Raw genomic sequence first — 19106 nt, 5'->3', positions numbered from 1 at the left:
GGAAAAGACAATATTTTGCTTTTGACACCTACTGAGTTCCAAAAGCCCCTGAAACTTAGATTGCTTTTCTCCTGTTTGTTTGTTTTTTTTTTCTTCTTCTTCCTTCTTCTTTCTTCTCCTTCTCCACCTTCATCTTCTTGTTCTTCAAATTACATTTCTTACATCTGTCATTTCTGGATGCAAGTTTTACCTTCCATGAACTATTTAAATAAATTCTTCACTGTTAAAACCATAGTCATTAATAAATTGCAGAGTAATAATAAAATCAGCTCTCTTCAAAGAGTATTTTTCATGTTTTTATTTTTCTTCTCTCCTAGTGAAACTAGTTAAACTATTGTATTCCAAAGATTTGCATAGCTTCTCTACTGGCCAAAGAAGATCTCTCTCTCTTCCCTCTCTCTCTCACTTTGTATCAGAGTTACTTTTATTCTTTCTACCAACAGCGCATTTCCTGTGGCAGCACTAACTCCTATGAAACTACTCAACACATAGAAGGGTGAAGTTTTTTTTAGAAAAATCAAAAATAGAAGCAAAATCTCAGCTGCTTTAGGAGTTTTGATTTCCTCAAAGTCTCCAAACTCATATGGCCTTTTTCCCCCAAAAGTTTTCGGTGGTCTTTTTGCTTTGTACAGCTCAAAGCAATCCAGCAAAACATTTATTTCTAACCCACTTGTTCAAAAGAAGCTTAGGTTAGTTTCATCTGAAACATGCCCAGATGGGTGAGCTATAATCCATCATAACTGAAGGGAAGATCTTGGTATCATTCCACTGGTCATGATGTATAAAAAGAACAATAACAACCAGTCCCTAAAATTTTCAAAAAGGCAAAACTATTACTAAACACAACATAAATGTTTGCTCTAAAAGAGCTTTTTATGATGTTTGCTCTAAAAGAACCTTGACATGTAGCTGCTCATCATACATCTATTTTAAAATTTATAATTATTTTCAGATAATAATTTTTAAAACTACCCCAAGTTACATTTTTTGTATTACTTGTGTTTGTCTTTTTCTGGTTAAAGTGTTTAATATTTCAAGGATAAAAGGAGAGCTGTCAAAATTAGGTTTTCTCGATCTCTTTTGGGAGCTTCTCATTTAAATTTTATCAAATGCACATGCCATCACTAAATCTTGGTGCTGTCAAACTCAGACTATATAGGGGCACAGACATCATCTGAAAGTCACAGTGGGGAAGAATCTAAGAGGGGTCACTTCAGAGCAGGCCATGAGCAAAAGTCACCAGAAGGAAAGTTCTCTCGCTTTTCACTTTGCTCCAAATTTTGTTTGGTGTGTGCCTCACCCAGAGAGAGACTAAGAGAATAGCTTCATTCGTCATGTATCCCAACTTCGTAGCTATTTCAGAAATTTCTTTGCAATACACACACGGTACCTTGCACATAAAAACAATAGTTATTAATGTGTCCTTACCGGATACCAGACACTCTTACATGATCTACGTACACTAACTCATAGAGCAGTGAGTCCTTGAAAGCTTACACAACCCTTTTTCAGGCTGTTGCTATTATCTCTTTAAGAAATGAGAGATCGACATTTTACCAAGTAGGGCTACGTTCATATAGCTGGGATCTGCTCCAGTTCTAGTCTACCTCTGTTGGCTGAACTCCTCGGCTCAAACACAATACTACCTCACCAAGTAGAGGCTGGATAAGCATTTCGTTGAATAAATAAAAGCCAGTCATCTAGGCACTATCTGCACACTTCTAGCAACAAGAAGCTCACCACTGGGGAGAGGACTTTCCCCTGAACCCTCCTCCCTCCATTCTCTTATTTGCTTTACTTCCATTCCAGTCCTGTCTGTGACTGACTCCACTCTTTAAATTCCATTTTCTCTTTAGTGTCCTGCTCTCCGTCCCCTGGAATTTTCTATATTGTTTGATTTCCCCAGCTCTTGGCTTTTCTTCATAAATTCGAGTCAGATTTATCCTAGTAGGGTTATCCCGGCTGGACTTCCTGAGGTAGACTGCTTACTGAGCGCCAGGGCACCACTCAGGACCCACCGCCAGGTGGGTCGGTGCCTGGTCTCCTGAGTATATTAAAGGACAAAGGATCACTGAGGCAAGGACAGTCTTAGACCTGATTAACACCTCCTGGCTCTGATCCACGTAAATAGAGATCCTCCTGGTGAACAGAGGCAAAGCTCCAAACTGGAATCAGAACATGGCCAAGACTCGGAAATCTAAAGCGTCCATTATCCAGGAAAGAACGAACAATCCCCAAGGTCTTACAAACATAATAAATTAAACCGGTTATGACAAGTTTGCACTGAAGTGTTTGATTAAAAAAAAAAAAACAACAACAAAACCATTCACCGGCATGCAAAAGAATTAATTTACAGTTTAGAGTAAAATCTACTAAGTAGAAAGGACTAAAAACCTCACATTATAGGAAGAAGGGGAAAATAGTATGTTTATACCCACAACAATTATCTGTGAAATGAACAGGCTTCTCCCTCACTGTGGACAGCTGTTAGAGAAAGCCCCAGACAGAGGAAAAGCAACCGAGAGTACGGTGACCCACACTGTAGGACAGAACAGTCGGTACCCTTGAAAGATCTAATAAGAGCACAAAGGAAAACTTAAGCAACATTTTCCTGTTTTGTTCTCAGTTCTTGTGTGGGAACACTTGTTTAAAATTAAAATAAAATCTTGGAGCAGGAGGTCTAACTACTGTGCCAGATCCTGTGTCATTAGATTGGAACAAAACCTAGATGTGTGCTTGAAAAAGAAATCCAGTCTCTCTTCCATTCTTACTCTCTGACTCGAGTTCCTCAGAGAGCAATTGTGTGAGTGTGTGTGTTGTGTGCGGTGTGTCACAAGGATATCAAGGAAAAGCTGTATAAATACATTAGTTGGATTTTTTCCCCTCCCATTTCTAAAAAAGCAGCATTTTGGTGTGGCCATGGATGATCTCAACTAGTGTATTGTTCAGAAAGGTTCTACCACAAACAACAAGATGTGAGAGACGTTAGGTTACGGAGTCACACGGCGACTTAGAGAAGAGTTTGAGCACAGTTTGAGCACAGACACGCGGCGCTCGCAGTGAGCTTATCCCCCAGGCTCCCTGTATCTCTACCATCCCCAACACCTGTGCCTGCCCACGTGCCCCCCCCTTCCCCCGGGTACATGCCTACTCACACAGGGACGGGCTCCCTCTCCGCATGTTCCCACTCTGCCACCTTCCTCTCTCATCTTCCTTTTGCTTCCATGTTACTAATTTTGTGTTGTCTTCTTCCATCTTTACTTCTCTCTTGACTTCTCTCTCCCCTCCCTCTCTCCGTCCCCCAACCCCTTAAATTGTCATCCTGCTTCATTTCATCTTTACAGTGAAACTGTACATCCACGGTTGGTCAAGTTTCTATGCTTTCAAGTGAAATCATGTGTCCTATTATTTAATTATGGCCTCTGGCCAAGCTTTGTAAGAGGAAACTACAGGTTCCCCCTCTCCAATCTTAAGACTACACAATGAACAAATAAATTAAGATTTTTTTCTTTTTTGCAAAACAAAATTTTATCTTTCCATAACCGGATGATTTTTATTTCAGTAGGATTATAAATCGTGTAACAATGAGTCTGCGTGTAACAATGAGGATGTTTGCACATGTACGCTTCCCTAGATTGGCTAAGCCTGTGCCTGATGCTTTGTATAACTGGGTGTGTTTGTGTCGGTTTTCAGGTAGTTAATGACAGTTTAAGACCTTATATGTTGGGGACAGATGGCACGGGTTCAAATTCCACTTCTGCCACTGACCACTTGTCTGAATTCAGGCACCTTAATCTCTGTGTCTCCGCCTCCTATGTAAAAGGCAATTACAAGCTTCCCGTGCTGTTTCCTGAATTAAAAGAGATAATTCATCCAACCTTAGCAGAGAATGCCTAGCACACAGGAAAAACCATTAAGTGCTAGTAGTTGTTACTCTTGAGAAAGTCAGACAGATAATATAAATGGTTACATGTGTCTCTGCTTAGCAGGCTGTGCTGGGCCCTGTACAGAAGCTACCTGTTACCCCCCCACCTCCTATCCCTGGGCTGCCTCGGACAACACAAGCAGCAGGTCCCTCCCGTAATAGAAAGGTGATTCTGGCAACGCTAAAAAGGCAGAGTATCCATGGGAGACCATGCATTGAGAAGAGGACATGGGCCTGCATCTTGCCTTCTGACCCATACCCAGCTTCACAGAGGGTCGAAGACAAAGAAAGATGGGAGGAGGACTTCCTGGCTCATCCCCTCCCCACCGCAGCTCCGCGCGGGGCTGGGCTCGGGGTTCAGCCGGTATTGCCACCTGCTGACCGGTGGTCGCTAGGCCAGATGACAGAGCGGGTGACCGAGCGCCAGCATGAGGCCTGCAGGACGGGGAGGCTGCAGAACTGCTGATCTCTGGGCAGGAGTTGGTGAGAAGACAAAGATGAAGGAGGAAAGGACGTGGGAAGGGACTCTGCAAACCTGACCTCACGCTGGAGGTTTCGTTGGACTCTCCGGGTGTGCAGCTCGCACTGTGATGTGCACAGAACATTCAAAAAACTACCAAGGTTTTTAAAAAGGGCCGCAACGAGGAGGCTGGGTGCCAACGTTACAGGCTTTGCTGAGCCACAGCAACACAGGCACGATCCACGGCCACAGCATCCTCAGTTCAGGTTCCTCCCCTCTTCTGTACAGAGTTGGATCATAATCATTTATTTACTGGGTTTGTAGGATGCTGGCTCTGCACACCCCCTGACATCTGCACGGCACCAACAGATCTCCAGTCCCTTCAAAGAAACAGAGTGCACCAAGGGACCTCTCCTCCCACGCACCAGAGGATGAAGCTTTCTGTAGATTTACTGAGTACACAGTGTTCCTGTTCCTTTGCTGGACTCACAGTAATAACTGACCACAGGAAGCTGTAGGGCCGTGCCCTCCAAGCAGCTCAGATACAGCTCGTGATGTGGGTTAGCTGGCGGGGGGTGGGGACACGCTGAACCTCAGGGCCTCCTCTTCTGCAGGAATTCACGCCAACTCGTGAATATTAGAAACACTAAAGCTTGAAAATGAATAAACAGTGATACAGAGGTCATTGATCATTATTGTAAGTTATTTGTCTAAAGTGGCTTTTGCTTCACAACATTCCCTTTTCTCTTTCCTCTTGACAAACACAGTGTGAATGAAAGGTAAAGGGAATAAAACATTTCATCAATCATCCAGGGGCCAGGGCTGAATTGCTTTCTGTTATACATTTGCTGCCAAGTTCACAGAATCAGGTTTGTTTTCAATTATTTGTAATATGCTTTCCCAGAAGAATTTATAATAGGCTGTTTAGGCACCGTTCCCTCTGCTATTAATGACAAAAATACAACTGTTCCTCCTTAGCAAAAAGAAAAGGAGTTAAATTAGGAAAATTGTTATAAGTGTTGCTGCTGGGCTTAAGGGTGTTTGGGTTTGTTTTCATTCTAAACTGGCTCCAATGAGAAATGGCAGGAAGACGGTTTCATTTCTTCTTCCCTCTCACTGTGTTTATTTCCACAATAAGAAGCGAGCTAACAATCTCTTTTGGAGACAGTCTGTAATAACGACACCTCCGCAATGTGGACAACGAGCATATGTCATGCCCGTCTGTGTTGCCTTCGTGGTCGCTCGGAAAAAACGACGACAAAAAGCGTATAGTGTAATTCCAGCAAATATTCATGGGGAAGAATGCCGGGTTCCAACCTCTCCACTTCTAGAATGACCTTCTCTCACCGCCCTCAGGCCATGGTCAGTATCTCTAAGTCTGATAATCTGTGAAATAAAGCCACAGACTCATTCATAGGAGACGTCATGCCTTACTGGAGGTCTAGGCAGGGCAGTCTTCCGAGAAACACAAGTAGGAAGCTCTGAAGTCTTACTTCTATGCACCCTCGAGGGGCTGATTACCTCGTGGACAGACGATGTACTGATTTTCCTAGCTCCAATCACCTCCCTCCACAGAGCAGGGCGGGAGACCACAACGGCCGTGTAGCGGAGTATATCCTTCGAAAGCTAGTTCCGAAAAATCTTGGACCTGTGACTCGTGTTAGTATGGAACGGGTTTTTTTGTAGGTTTCTCTGAAAATCTGGTCAATATTCTATCCCTTCTTTAGCTTCATTTCTGATAATTCACCTTCTTTCCTATTTCTCACCCTTTCTTCTTTATCATGATTATATATAATGTAATAGATCTTATGACCTCCCTATCCTCTGGCAATGTGCTTTAACTGAAATAATCCTTCCCCTTACTGCTACATCTCTATCCCTGTTTCTTCAAAATTCCTTTAGGAGAAGCCAGTGGTGACATTCCAAGCCCATGATGGGCCGGTCTACAGCATGGTCTCCACGGATCGACATCTGCTCAGTGCTGGGGATGGGGAAGTGAAGGCCTGGCTTTGGGCAGAGATCCTCAAGAAGGGTTGTAAGGAGCTGTGGCGGTGTCAGCCCCCATACAGGACCAGCCTAGAAGTGCCTGAGACCAATGCTTTGCTTCTCATCCCCAAGGAGAATTCTCTCATCCTGGCAGGGGGAGACTGTCAGTTGCATACGATGGACCTTGAGACCGGGACCTTCACACGGGCCCTCCGGGGCCACACAGACTATGTCCACTGCCTGGCACTGCGGGAGCGGAGTCCTGGGGTGCTGTCAGGTGGAGAGGATGGAGCCGTGCGACTTTGGGACTTCCGCACAGCCAAGGAAGTCCAGACCATCGAGGTATATAAGCATGAGGAGTGCTCGAGGCCACACAATGGGCGTTGGATCGGCTGTTTGGCCCCTGACTCAGACTGGATGGTCTGTGGAGGAGGCCCAGCACTCACCCTCTGGCACCTCCGATCCTCCACACCCACGACTATTTTCCCCATACGGGCGCCACAGAAACACGTCACCTTCTACCAGGACCTGATTCTGTCAGCTGGCCAGGGCCGCTGTGTCAACCAGTGGCAGCTAAGTGGGGAGCTCAAGGCGCAGGTGCCTGGCTCCTCCCTAGGGCTGCTTAGCCTCAGTCTCAACCAGCAGCCAGCAGCACCCAAGTGCAAGGTCCTGACAGACGCAGGTAACAGCTGCCGCGTGGATGTCTTCACCAATCTCGGCTACCACGCCTTCTCCCTGTCCTTCTGACCTCTGGCAACACCCCTTCCATCCATCCCAGGGATTTAGATTGCTTTTTTTTTTTTAATAAAATAAGTGAATTTTCAAAAAAAAAAAGAGCCCTCCACTGGGCTCCTTCTAAAGTATGTTCTTTTAAAAAAAAAATAAGTAAATTTTACTTATTCTCCATTTTAACTCACCACGTTGTGTATACCTAGCTCTCTTCTCTAACATTTCTATATTCCTATGTCCTTCTAGCAGTATATTTAACAAACAACATGATGGTACCGCCAAGGAGAAAGGAAAACATTCTCTTAGGACATAAACATCATAACGAGATATACAATCTGTGGAGAAGCACACATATACCACCAACAATCTTGTCCCTTTTTCAGGTAAAAAATGCAAATGCAGATGGGATCAACAAGCTAGTGAGCAATTTAAAAATAAGCATCCCAGAATTTATACCTCTAAATGAGTGTTGTCCTTTTTCAGATTAATAATTTTGAGGTGTGCTACTTAACAACAATATTGCCTTTTCTCTAACCATTGTAATACTCCTTGTGCTTTTCATTATTCCCGAGCATGTCCTTGAAGCGGCAAGAGGAAGACCGCTTCAAAACCAAAGATCATTGCGGGAAAGGAAAAGAGGTCAAAACAAAAAAAAATCAAAAGTGAGAATAGAAATAGAAAATGTGAGCCGGGACTAGGATAGGGTGCAGCTAGTGGAGCCTGGCCGCAGACTTGCTCCACCAGCCAGAGCCCCAGAGCTCCCGTGGGCCGCAGAACAGCCTGGGGACCACCCAGGGGAGTAGTGGGAACACTAAAGAGCTGAGAAAGGAGCTGGGAGCCAGAGATTCTTGACTTGAGAAATCTCTCCACTAATCCGAAAATCAGATCCCTGCAGGCCGCTGAAGACAAGTCCTCGTGCACAGTGGACAGGATTTTACTATGTCAATGTCACTCGTAAAAACAGATTTAGAGTCAAAACACAAACAAACGGACCTGGTGAAAATAAGCAAGACGCTTGAATCCTGAGTCTGATGGATAATCCTGCCTGGCACTGCTTCCGGTCATTAGGAGCCTTAAAACACAACAGGTGAAATCAATTTCAGCACATTATCCTGTCGACGCAAAATCGCAAATTCATAAGGTGACACACCTCTTTACACACCATTGAAAGGATTATGATAACAGACTGTGTTTCTCTTTAACTTTGAGAAGCAGAAGAACAATTATGGGTCATCTAAAATGTCCTTCCAGCCGGTGGGATAGGTTGCGTCTGTATTTCAATGAACATCTGCTTGACAAATTGAAATGCTAATTATGATTTATCATTTCCATGACATCAAATATCCAGATAGTAATAAACATTGATGACTGACCGTTTTTGTTTTTTTTTTTTCAGTTTCACGCAGATGTTTGGCATCTTATAAGACACCACCTTGGTTTTACATAAAAGTGAAGGATTTCTGGTGTTCTGCACAGTACAGCAAAGGAAGCGAATACGGATGAAGCGGTGAGCACTTCATTTTCTTCTCAACGTGTAAAATTCAACTGGCAAGGCCTTTACAATACCATGCACGAACCTGTACTTGAAAATAAATGTCTTTCGATGTTTTATAAATACAACCAAAAGCCAGAATCAAAACCTAACTCTATAATCAATATTGTAAACGGTCTTCAGAGAAAGTCCCTAAATCCAGAGTTTGTCCTTCAGATCATACATCCGGAATGTACCACTGTGATATATGCTTGAGTATATGATATTTAAGATCTGCTGTGACACTACGGAATACAGATCTCATACACTCGTCTGTTTGCGTTGGCGTGAGGCATGCCAGGGTTGGCCTTCTCTGCACCTGCCTGGAAAACCTATGGGTCTCAAGCCCCTTCTCCTGAAATCATTCGTTTTTTCCTCCCTCTCAGGAAGCCAGTGGAATTAGCAAATAGTTGCCTATTATATAAATCACACCAAGTCTGAGCGCACATCTCCCAAAGGATGATTTTCACATCTGGCAACAAAGAGAATATGTAACACTTGCAATGTTCTGGGAAGAAATCTCTGTCCAAAACTGTGTCTTGCTCTTTGATGTTACGGGTCTCACCTCCCTCTCTGACCTCACCGGGTGACGTGCCTCCGGGCTCAGTTCTAGGACTGTTCCTCCTCTTGGTCTCTTTGTACTTCCTGGGTGATCTCATGCAGTCTCCGGCTCTAAATTCCCAAATTCCTATCTTCAAGCAGTCTTTCTCATCTGAACTCTGGAATGCTATATATTGCCTATTCCATTTCACCGTAACATTGGACATTTTCAGCTTCACATAATTTAAGTGCAGCTCTTGGTCCTCAGAACTTGCTACATCCACAGTCGTCCCCGATTCACTTAATGGCAACTGCATCCTTCCAGCTACTGAGGCCAGAAATGGCCAACTCACCCGTTACTCATTCACTCGCACCTCACGGAAAATCCATCAGCAAATCCTTCTGGCAGATGCCATTGGTCAGGAAATCCTCTTGGCTCTACTTCTAACATATATCTTCTCTTCAGACACCTCTCGCCTTCACTAAGTGCTACAGAGGCCTCTTGACTGTGTTCCTGCTTCCATGCCCCACCCCCCACCTGCTCTAACATCGGCTTAACAAGAGTTAAGAGAGGGAGGGAAGGACGGGGATGGGAAATGACTGTTGATGCATATGGGGCTCCTTTTGGGGGTGTTGAAAAAGTTCTAAAATTAGATCATGATGATGGTTGCACAACTCTGTGAAGATACTAAATGCTGCTGAACCGTATACTTTAGATTTCTGAATTTTGTGGCATGTGAAATCTATCTTAATAATGGCCTTAAAAAAAAAAAAAAGACAATGAAGGGTCTGACGTTACCTTATTTGCAAGATAACAAGTTAGCCTGATGTCACTTCATGGATTCTGGTAAAACATATGAGACTCTACGAGAGGGCCGAGTGACTGTATTACTCACGGCACAGGGGGGTAACATGAGCCTGCTGGGTGCCAGTCTCTGAACCCCACTTCCTGCCGAGAGGCAAAAACGAGAACCCGTGGATGTGTGCACTGCAGTGGGTCACAGTAAAGGTGAGGAACCCCCAGCGTTGGATTTCTGGTGTTCTGCACAGTACAAAAACCATACCTTTTTCTTGGGGCAATGGCATGCTTGCCCCCTGCTCTGGAGGGAGACACCATCGACATCTCCCAAGGCGATAAGCAACCCTGTGCTTTGATTCACAGGGAGACACTGACTTTACTTCCCAAGGCTGTTCCCTAACTAGCCTTGGACAGATGGTCTAGAACAAAGACGATCAGCGCCTCTCAAAATTCATAACCACTTCCTGACTGACGTTGGTCATCTGACAATCAGATTTGTCACCTGGCCCTTGAGGCCTAAGCTTCTGGAGCTTGACTACTGACCACAATATAACTAGGAGTTCAAGAAACACCGCCTGACCCAGATGGCTCTCAGCTGTAGTAGTTTTTAAATAGGCACTAATGTGCTGATTTTACCATTGACGTTTATCTCATTGAATTGCACCATGAACGTATTGCTATTATTCTTCATGTTTGCAGATGAGGAAACAGGCTCAGAGAGCTTAGTGAGCTTGCCCAGGAGCAACGAGTAGAAAGTGATAGAGCCCAGGATTCAAGTGCAACGGTAAGTGCATGTGCTGGAGCTATGCCGACCGGGGAGGATGTACTTTGCCACAGACGACGGCCCTGCACAACCAGCAAACCCGGGGATCATTCAATCCTCGTAAAAATACAAGTTACAACTGTTCACATAAGTGCCATTTGGAAAAAAAATCTGGTGGTAAACATTGTATAGATCCTATTTCCCAATGTTCTCTCTAGTGCTATAGAGCCTCCCCCGGATTTCCAAAGGCATGAAGCAAATAATAGTATGAAGGCATTCTGGGTTCTATTTTCCTCAATTGACACTTTGGACCACAAGAGTTAATAAGGCTGTGTTTGTGATAATGAGCTTATTTATACCCTGAAGCTCCCCAGGATGAAATCCAGAAACTCAGAAGTCTACATCGGTGTCATTTCAGGCAGGAACATTTGACAAATGGAATAAATTCTGATACAAGATTTTTTTCAAAAATCATATTTTGAATGTTGATTGCACAAATGGGATTAAAAAATTGATTTCCTTCAATATTCTATTAGTAATGTATAAAGTATCAGTTGGTATGATGCAAGATTTACATAGAGTTAAGCCTAAAGTTTCTGTAGGGCATTTACCTACATATTCAGGTAGAGCTTAACTGGTTTAGAGAACTTGTAAGTTTTGCTAATTATAAGTTTTAAGGAAAGACTAAAACAACATTTAGTGATCTTTTTTCATATAATTTTGAGGGCTAACCGTATTTTGCAATAAACATCCTCATAATGAGTAATAATCACAAATTTGGTTTTCTCGTGCTGGTTTAAGCAGTGAAGCAGCAAATAAGATACCTTTCCTTTATGTCCACTGAAGCGATTACCTCACGAAAGATTCGAGATTTTAGGCAACTCATAAATCTTTAATAGCTCAATGCCTCAGAAAATTGACTCTGGTTAATTTTAATTATAATTTCAAAATATATTATTTACAATTTGCTACCACCTTATAATTTCTTTGATCTGCAGCCTTTTCCAAACTTTGCAAGGCTCCAATATAATTTTCTTAAAACCCATTTATGATGGTATTAGAGTTTCTAATCTAATCTAGAGATTCACTAACAGGATGGTTTTATATTTTTCTAAAGCATACAATTTCCAGATTTGGGGTTATTTGTTCACACTTCCTTCCAGAGCTTTCAGGTTTTAACTCCAGGATCAAGGTGCTCTGCTAGTTCTCCTGTGCAAGGTTCGGGGAAGTCTTTGGAACGGGAAGCATACTTTTGAAAACACAATGACTAGATATAACTAGAATAGAAAGTTGTTAACCCACAGGAGTGACTCATGCTAAATTAAACTATGCAAATTAAGTAAAAATGCATAATAAACAAGTGTCAAGGGGGATGGTAATAAAAATTGAAAGTGTATTTGCAAAAGATTTGGAGGTCTTCAAAGAAGTAGTAAATATTTTTCTTACTAAATTGGTAAATCTCTCAATTTAACAGCCTAGTAGACAAACTTCCCCAAACGGGAACAAACACGGTGAAGAGGATGATTCATGTGTTTTTATAAAGTGCTCTGTAAGTAATTATTTCTGAAAATACATCCCAAGCCCACCATCATGGGTGAGACACAATGGGGAAGGAGGTCTTTGTCTAGCACTCAGCGGGGGCCTCTATACTAATATGTATTCCCACCCACTATTGCCACACCACACACTTGGTGCAATTTTGCTTCAGATCTTGTTAATCATTTTAGCATTCAAGTCTTCCTGAAAAGTCCAGCTGAAGGAGCATACTGATTCATGTGGCTTAAAAAAATCCTTGCAATTTAGAAGCTATTTTTTATTGAAGGCAATAAGCGAGTGACATGAGAAGACATCAGGCACCTTTGTATGCTAGAGTGCGCACTTCCACATGTTCCTATTTTGCCTTTGTTCTATGTTGTGGCAAATGCAAGAGCAAAAACGGGGTAGACTCAGGAGGATAATAGTTTCCTTAAAGATTTCCCAACCCAGTTGGAAGAGACACACTGACAAGCTTTAGAAAGATAACGCAATGGGGGATAATTCAGCCTTTAAACAAAATAGCTCTGAAGACAAAAGTGGAGTCATCTGTAAAGAAGGATCTGACTTCTAAGCCTGTAAAAATCATATCTAAAGTTCAGGTGCTTTAGGATACACTAATTATTATCTCTTAGTAAACATTGTAAAGCTATTTCACTTTCTATACTTTTTAATCTAGAATCCCATACACTTTTTATTTACAAAATAATTACACATTTTTACTCAGTTTGATTCTCCTAAAATCTTGCAAGTTCAAAAATGTGTTAGTCCAATTGTGTCAATTTTTATGTCTGGCAACGTTCCATGGAGAAAAGCTTATCTATTTTATTTCATTTGAATTTGACTTTTCCTTTTTTTAAATTTTTTTGAGTAATAAACTTTTAGAACTTTACAAATGATTACATTATAGATCTTCACTGTGTTCAGAATTCCCCAAACATTTAAAAACTCAATTTTTCACCTAACCTTACTGTATCAATGATGACTCTTATATGGAGACTCTTGAGGATAGAGAGATAGAATGGAATTGTGGATATTTATATAATTTCTTTTGATTTTCTTTTTCCTTTAATGTGCCAAAATACGTATCTGAGGGACTGTGGCTGGAACATCCTGAAATCTGCTCTGACAACTTTAAAAATGTTCTCAACATATTTGTTTTTCTTATGAATGTGACAGTTTCTGGTCATAAATAGAAGTTCTTTATGACATTAGCATATAGACACTGGGAATTATGTTTCAAATGTGTATATGTCCTTTGACCTACTGATTCATCTTACCAGACTTAGTTACAGAAATATTCACAGGAGAACATAAACATATTTATACAAGATGTCCATGATAGAATTGCCTATAACCATGAAAAGCTAGAAATAGCTTAAGAAGCCATCAGTCAGGATGTGATTAAACAAATTATAAGATACCTACATTTCAATGACGTGTCACATCACAATTAAAATAAAAATAATGTAAATCTACCAATACTGAAATGAGAAGAAAAGGCCACAACATCATAAGTCAAAAAGCAAATCATAAACACTATGTAGGATAAATTCTATCGGTGCAAAAAATAAGATTACATAATACACATTTTCCTACATGCATTAAAAATAGTTGTTAGCAGTGGAAAGAACAGAGGAAGAAAAGGGGCTCTGTCTTCCATCTTGGCCTACACATCATGGCACAAGTCTCCTCTTGTAGTTATTTTACATAATTCTATACCATTTATTTCTTAAGTGGCATTTTAAAATATTAAAATAAAACCTTAAGTGTTCTATAAGAATTTCGTTCCCTTAAGGAACTTCACACTGGGTCACTCGCTCTTATGCATCATCCATAAGGAGCAATGATCCATCAGCATTACTACTGGTCCTGGCTTCACTTCCATTCTTGAGGGAAGTGGTTAAAAACAATAAGGCAGTTCCCATGGCTTTCAAAGGTTTCTCCTTAGCTTTTGATTCTTAGAGAGATTCTGGCCCTGTATACTCTTGAATATATTCCAGCCTATTAAAGTGTCCTCAAAGACTGAATGAGAGTAGTTAAGAACAGATTTATAACAGATAAAATTCCAACTTGAAATGCCACGAAATTGGCCTATAGATAAACTACTTGTCTTTTTAATTGAACTAAAATAACTTGGTACAGCTTGTACATTAATTGGATGCATGTCTTTCACCCACGGCAAGTATGTGTGAACACTGGGCATCTGTAGATTGCTTTAGAATCTACAAGGGTATGCACTTGCAGTATTTTAGTTGGTATCGTAACAAAGCTGCTGGTGGGGGAGAGAGCGAGCAAGGAATTTAAACCAAGCTACAGGTTCAAAACTGAGCTGCAAAGAAGGCACATTGAAAGTAGAACCAAGGAGGTCGCAGAGAAGATGGTAGTGTTGGGAATTAAGGCCTGATTTTACCTCAAATCCAAGGCACTTTCCTGTAGACCACAGCCACTTCCATAAGATAAATACTATTTTTCAGCCTGATACTATGCAAAAGGTTAATCCATTCATTAGCTACTTCAGAGTATTTATTACTGTCTTCACTTTAGCCTACTGGTCACAATACAATTGCTCTATAATCAGATACTTGGCAGGAAATCACATTGATTTCAGGCAAGCAGATTTCAGTTACTATTTGTGTTATTGTTGTTCAGTCTAAGGTATCCAATCTGCGGAGTCCACGTGCTGATACACCTACATAGGCAAGTTGAGGGTAAATTCATGACCGTGGCTAAGCACTTGGGTGTATCGGCCTGGGTTAAAATTTTGGCTCTGCCATTTATTACTGTAGATGGTGTTGGGCAAAGTAATATTACTCATCAGTTTCCTCATTCATAAAACTGGAACACGGACAATGTCTCCTACATGTATTTATTGTGAACGTTTGATGGGTTAAGAGAATCAAAGCATTTAGAAACGTATCTGACAGGTGACAAGTGATCAATAAATGTTAGCTATTATTATTTAAAATCCACTTTGGGGAAAATATATTGGTTCTAACCAGAAGCCACCCAACAAAGCACTTCTGCTTGGCGGCGAGCTAGCTCTTCATTTGGTTGGAAATACATTCTCCACATTAATCACCCAGAAGACTACCCAGAAACAAGGAATATTGATGCCTAAGTCCCTGTAAGTAATTAAATCCTGTGGATTTGCCTGTGCACTTGACATTTGAGAGGGACAAGCTACCCATCCATCCTCTCGGCTTCTTCCTGGACTGAGCTATACTATCACAAAATTATGGAATCAAATCATATTATCTTAGTTCCTCAGGGACTCATATACCATCACTGAGTGAAAATTTTGTTTATATCCTTTGCTTTATTACGTGGTAGAAATGGGTGATACCGATCCCTGTACTTGGTATGCTTCAAAATCTTGTACTTTTTGCTATCTGAAGTCTTTACATATGGACTGCGTTAAAATTTTCTCTGAGAATTCACTGCCAAGAAAATATTTGTCCTGCAAATTTGGATGCTCTCTTTTGTTAGACAGGAAACTACATTTTCCTTTTTTTGCCCTAATTGTCTAAAAATTCCAAATTAAATTAAGATTTCAATTGCAATAACTTAGTCCAGATGAGCAGTAAATACGCCTTTCTCTTTAATTTTTTGTTGTTCGGTTAAATTTTAATTTGTGTCAGTTGAGCGTGTTTTGTTATGTATGCCACATTGATATTTTTCTTGGGACTAGGTGGAGGTAAAAGGGGATATCTCTTTAATAAATAATGGTAATAAATTCCTTTATCTTAACATTTCTTCATTCTTTCACTCATCTAGTATTATCTACTATTACTGAGTACCAACCCTGCTAAGTATTGGGTAAAGAACAAAAACTGAGACAATCTGCAAACCCTCAATTTCTTTAAGGTAACATAAGAACATACAAAAGTATATACTTAAGAAAATTATTGAATTTTCAGATCCAATATGTGAAATCCATGCTATTAGAATCATTTCTCTGAAACTGTTAACTCACATTCCCTTGAAAAATGCCTTTTAATCCTTGAAAGTAAAATGAAGCTAACTCTTAAACAAAGATATCAAGAGTTGTAAAACCAAGTAAATGAAAAACCCTTTACATTAATTGCATTGGTTCTACATATATCCCAGCAACACTCAAGAGATTATAGAACTGTTCAGAGCTGATTCAGAATGTTCCACGCATTCCTCTAACTAAATATTACAAATTTTATCTTTGAAGGTGAATAATTGGGGGTGAGGGATAAAAACAAGACATCTAGCTCCCTTTGAGAGGAGTTTCACAACATTTGAAACAACATTTCACCGATGGTAATGAACGCTTTTATCCCAGCCACCACAAGAGCTGAAAGTCACAGATCTTATTTTAGTTCGTGAATTCCGAAGGATTGCTTCAACAGTCAAGTTTCTTCGCACACACACACTTCACAGTCTCTGCTACAGAAGCTCAGAAAGGAAGCCTTCTCTGGCTTCCTCTACAACGTCCTTGGCCAGCTCGAGCCCTTCATCTCCTTCCACTCAAAGAGCAAGTTTTTCAAAAGACAAAGTTCTGTTGCAGCTCTGGAAAACCTTGTACAAATCGCCCAACTGCCAGTCACCCACATAAAAGCCCGAGAAAGTCAGGAAAAGAAGGAATTCTAGGTTGCATTGTGTATGTAACACACAACGACAAATGCTAATAATAGTTGTCATTTGCTGAGGCCCTACCTTGAGCCAGATATTTTATACAAATCGTCTCATTTAATACGACCTCCGTTGGAAGGCATGTGTTTATACTTCTCCATTTTGAGATCAAGAAACTGAATTTCAAAGATTGGTTCCATGGTTACACAGCCACAGTCTGACAGCCCAATGGTCCCGAAGCAGGCCTGGTTCCCGAGGTCCACGCGCTCGACACCACCACCTGGTACCATTCAAAGGCCTGCCTTCTGTACAGATCTCCACCGCGCCTGCCATGGGAAAAGCTGGTACGAGACAAAATAGACTGGCAGGACTTTGTATTAAACATGCTTTGTGTTTCCTTAGGAATTTCAGAGGCTGTTACACTCACTTAACCATGTCTCTTTGAAATGAATAAACAGCAGCTGGGGAAAATGCATGTCTTACAGAAGTATTCTATATGCATCAGACAAATTAAAAAAAAAAAACTCAATTCCAGATGTTAACATAAAAGTATCCAGCTGCTACCAAATGATCGGCTAGGACACCGGAGGCAAAAGAAAATCAAACTGGAAATTAATTTCAAAAGAGAAATCAACGTGGGGACACCAATTTGGTTCGCTGCGTTGTTCCAGGACACTGGATATCTCTCTGCTGTTTAGAAAGTACTCCCTTAAGTGAGGGAAGAGGGCTGCAAAATTGGTTCCTGATGTGAGTAATTAATGCATGGTCTTCAAGATAACACTCTGTGGCCTCTGTAGCATTTTGCTGATGTGTTAGTTTTGAACTAAAAAAACAAAAACAACAACAAAAAACCACATCTCTTAGGTAACCCCCAGAGACGAGGGCGGCAAAATAAGGATGACTGTTGTGTGTACAGAGTTTGCCCACTGATGTTCTTACATGGATATTTAAATCTGAATCCAAACTAACTGATGGCCTGTCTTTGATTTTCCTGGGACTCCGGTGTAAGGCCCACACAAACCTGAATGACACGTGAAAATGCCTACCAGACTCAAGGTGGGAGCTTCCTGTCACCAACCTGAAAGCTAGCAGATTGGCTCATCGGGTCAGCCCAACGAGGGGAGTCAAGGCCCCGCTTTCCCCTCGCAGGCAAGAATGATCGGATTCGGCCGTGGGCACGGAAGGCTTTACACATCTGTTCACGTGGGGACTGAGCAGCAGGGAAATGCAGGAAGGCAGTCATGGTCCCCTCCCTCAAGGGACTCGATGGTTAGCTTTACTACAGCAACGCCAAGTAAACACGAGCATCCTTCAGCCACACGGCGATCTGCGGAAAGGCAGTGAGAAAGACTCTATGCTAAATGACTGCATATAGGATGCTTTTTATTTTGCTAAAAGATTGTATTTATTTGAAAGAGAGAGAGAGAGAGAGAGAGAATGAGCAGGGGGAGGGCCAGAGGGAGAAGCAGACTCCCCCCAACAGGGAGTCCAATGCGGGGCTCGATCCCAGGACCCTGAGGTCATGACCCTAGCCAAAGGCAGCCGCTTAACCAACTGAGCCACCCAGGGTCCCCTCGAAATGCTTTTTATAATTTTAAAAATATTATTTATTTATTCATGAGAGATCTGGAGAGAGAGGCAGAGACTCAGGCAGAGGGAGAAGCAGGGGAGCCCAACGAGACACTCGATCCCAGGACCCCGGGGTCACGGCCTGAGCCGAGGGCAGACGCTCACCGGCTGAGCCACCCAGGGGCCCCTCGAAATGCTTTTTAAAAGTAAATACAGAAAACCTCCCTTACCCAATCTTCATTCTTGATATCTGATCTTAAAACACACAGGCAAAGGGTATTTGTATTCGTTCTCTAGAAACATCCCTCTGTTGTTTCCCTTTAGGGAATTCTATGAGCTATAATCATGTCACTGGGCAGCAACAAGAATGTAACTGCGTTTTCCGTCTTTGCTGGTTCTTTAACCTTGCAGTCTTCCAACTGGGATGACTTGTTTACTTCTCTTTCTGCAGCTGGAAGTTCTGGACGGAGTCATAGTGACGTGATTTTTCAAAATAACCCCATATCCTTGTTCCAGAACAGAGTATCAAAGTATTGTTTGGTTTGGCTTAGATTTTACTGATTGCTCTTGACCTAATTATTTTCTACCTTTACAATCTGGATATATAGATAGATGATAGATGATAGGTAGATAGATATGAATATCCTATGTGTCATTATTTGATCTGCT

The 19106-nt window shown here is 41.6% G+C and overlaps 2 protein-coding genes across 4 annotated transcripts in view; one reads left to right on the top strand and one right to left on the bottom strand.

Annotated features, from left to right (window-relative positions):
* Window positions 1-19106, bottom strand: part of LAMA2 (laminin subunit alpha 2) — a 580308-nt gene that overhangs the window by 360387 nt on the left and 200815 nt on the right. The gene's annotated exons all lie outside the window — the stretch shown is intronic.
* On the top strand, window positions 5599-7118 carry LOC121484664 (THO complex subunit 6 homolog). The gene is made up of 2 exons (XM_041744154.1): window positions 5599-5658; window positions 6288-7118. Exons 1-2 carry the CDS (start codon window positions 5599-5601, stop codon window positions 7116-7118), a joined length of 891 nt encoding a protein of 296 aa, XP_041600088.1.

This window comes from Vulpes lagopus, chromosome 2 (assembly GCF_018345385.1).
Source record: "Vulpes lagopus strain Blue_001 chromosome 2, ASM1834538v1, whole genome shotgun sequence".
Lineage (NCBI taxonomy): Eukaryota > Metazoa > Chordata > Mammalia > Carnivora > Canidae > Vulpes > Vulpes lagopus.
The sequence above is the reverse complement of the archived record's forward strand: the minus strand, read 5'-3'. Positions and strand labels throughout refer to the sequence as shown.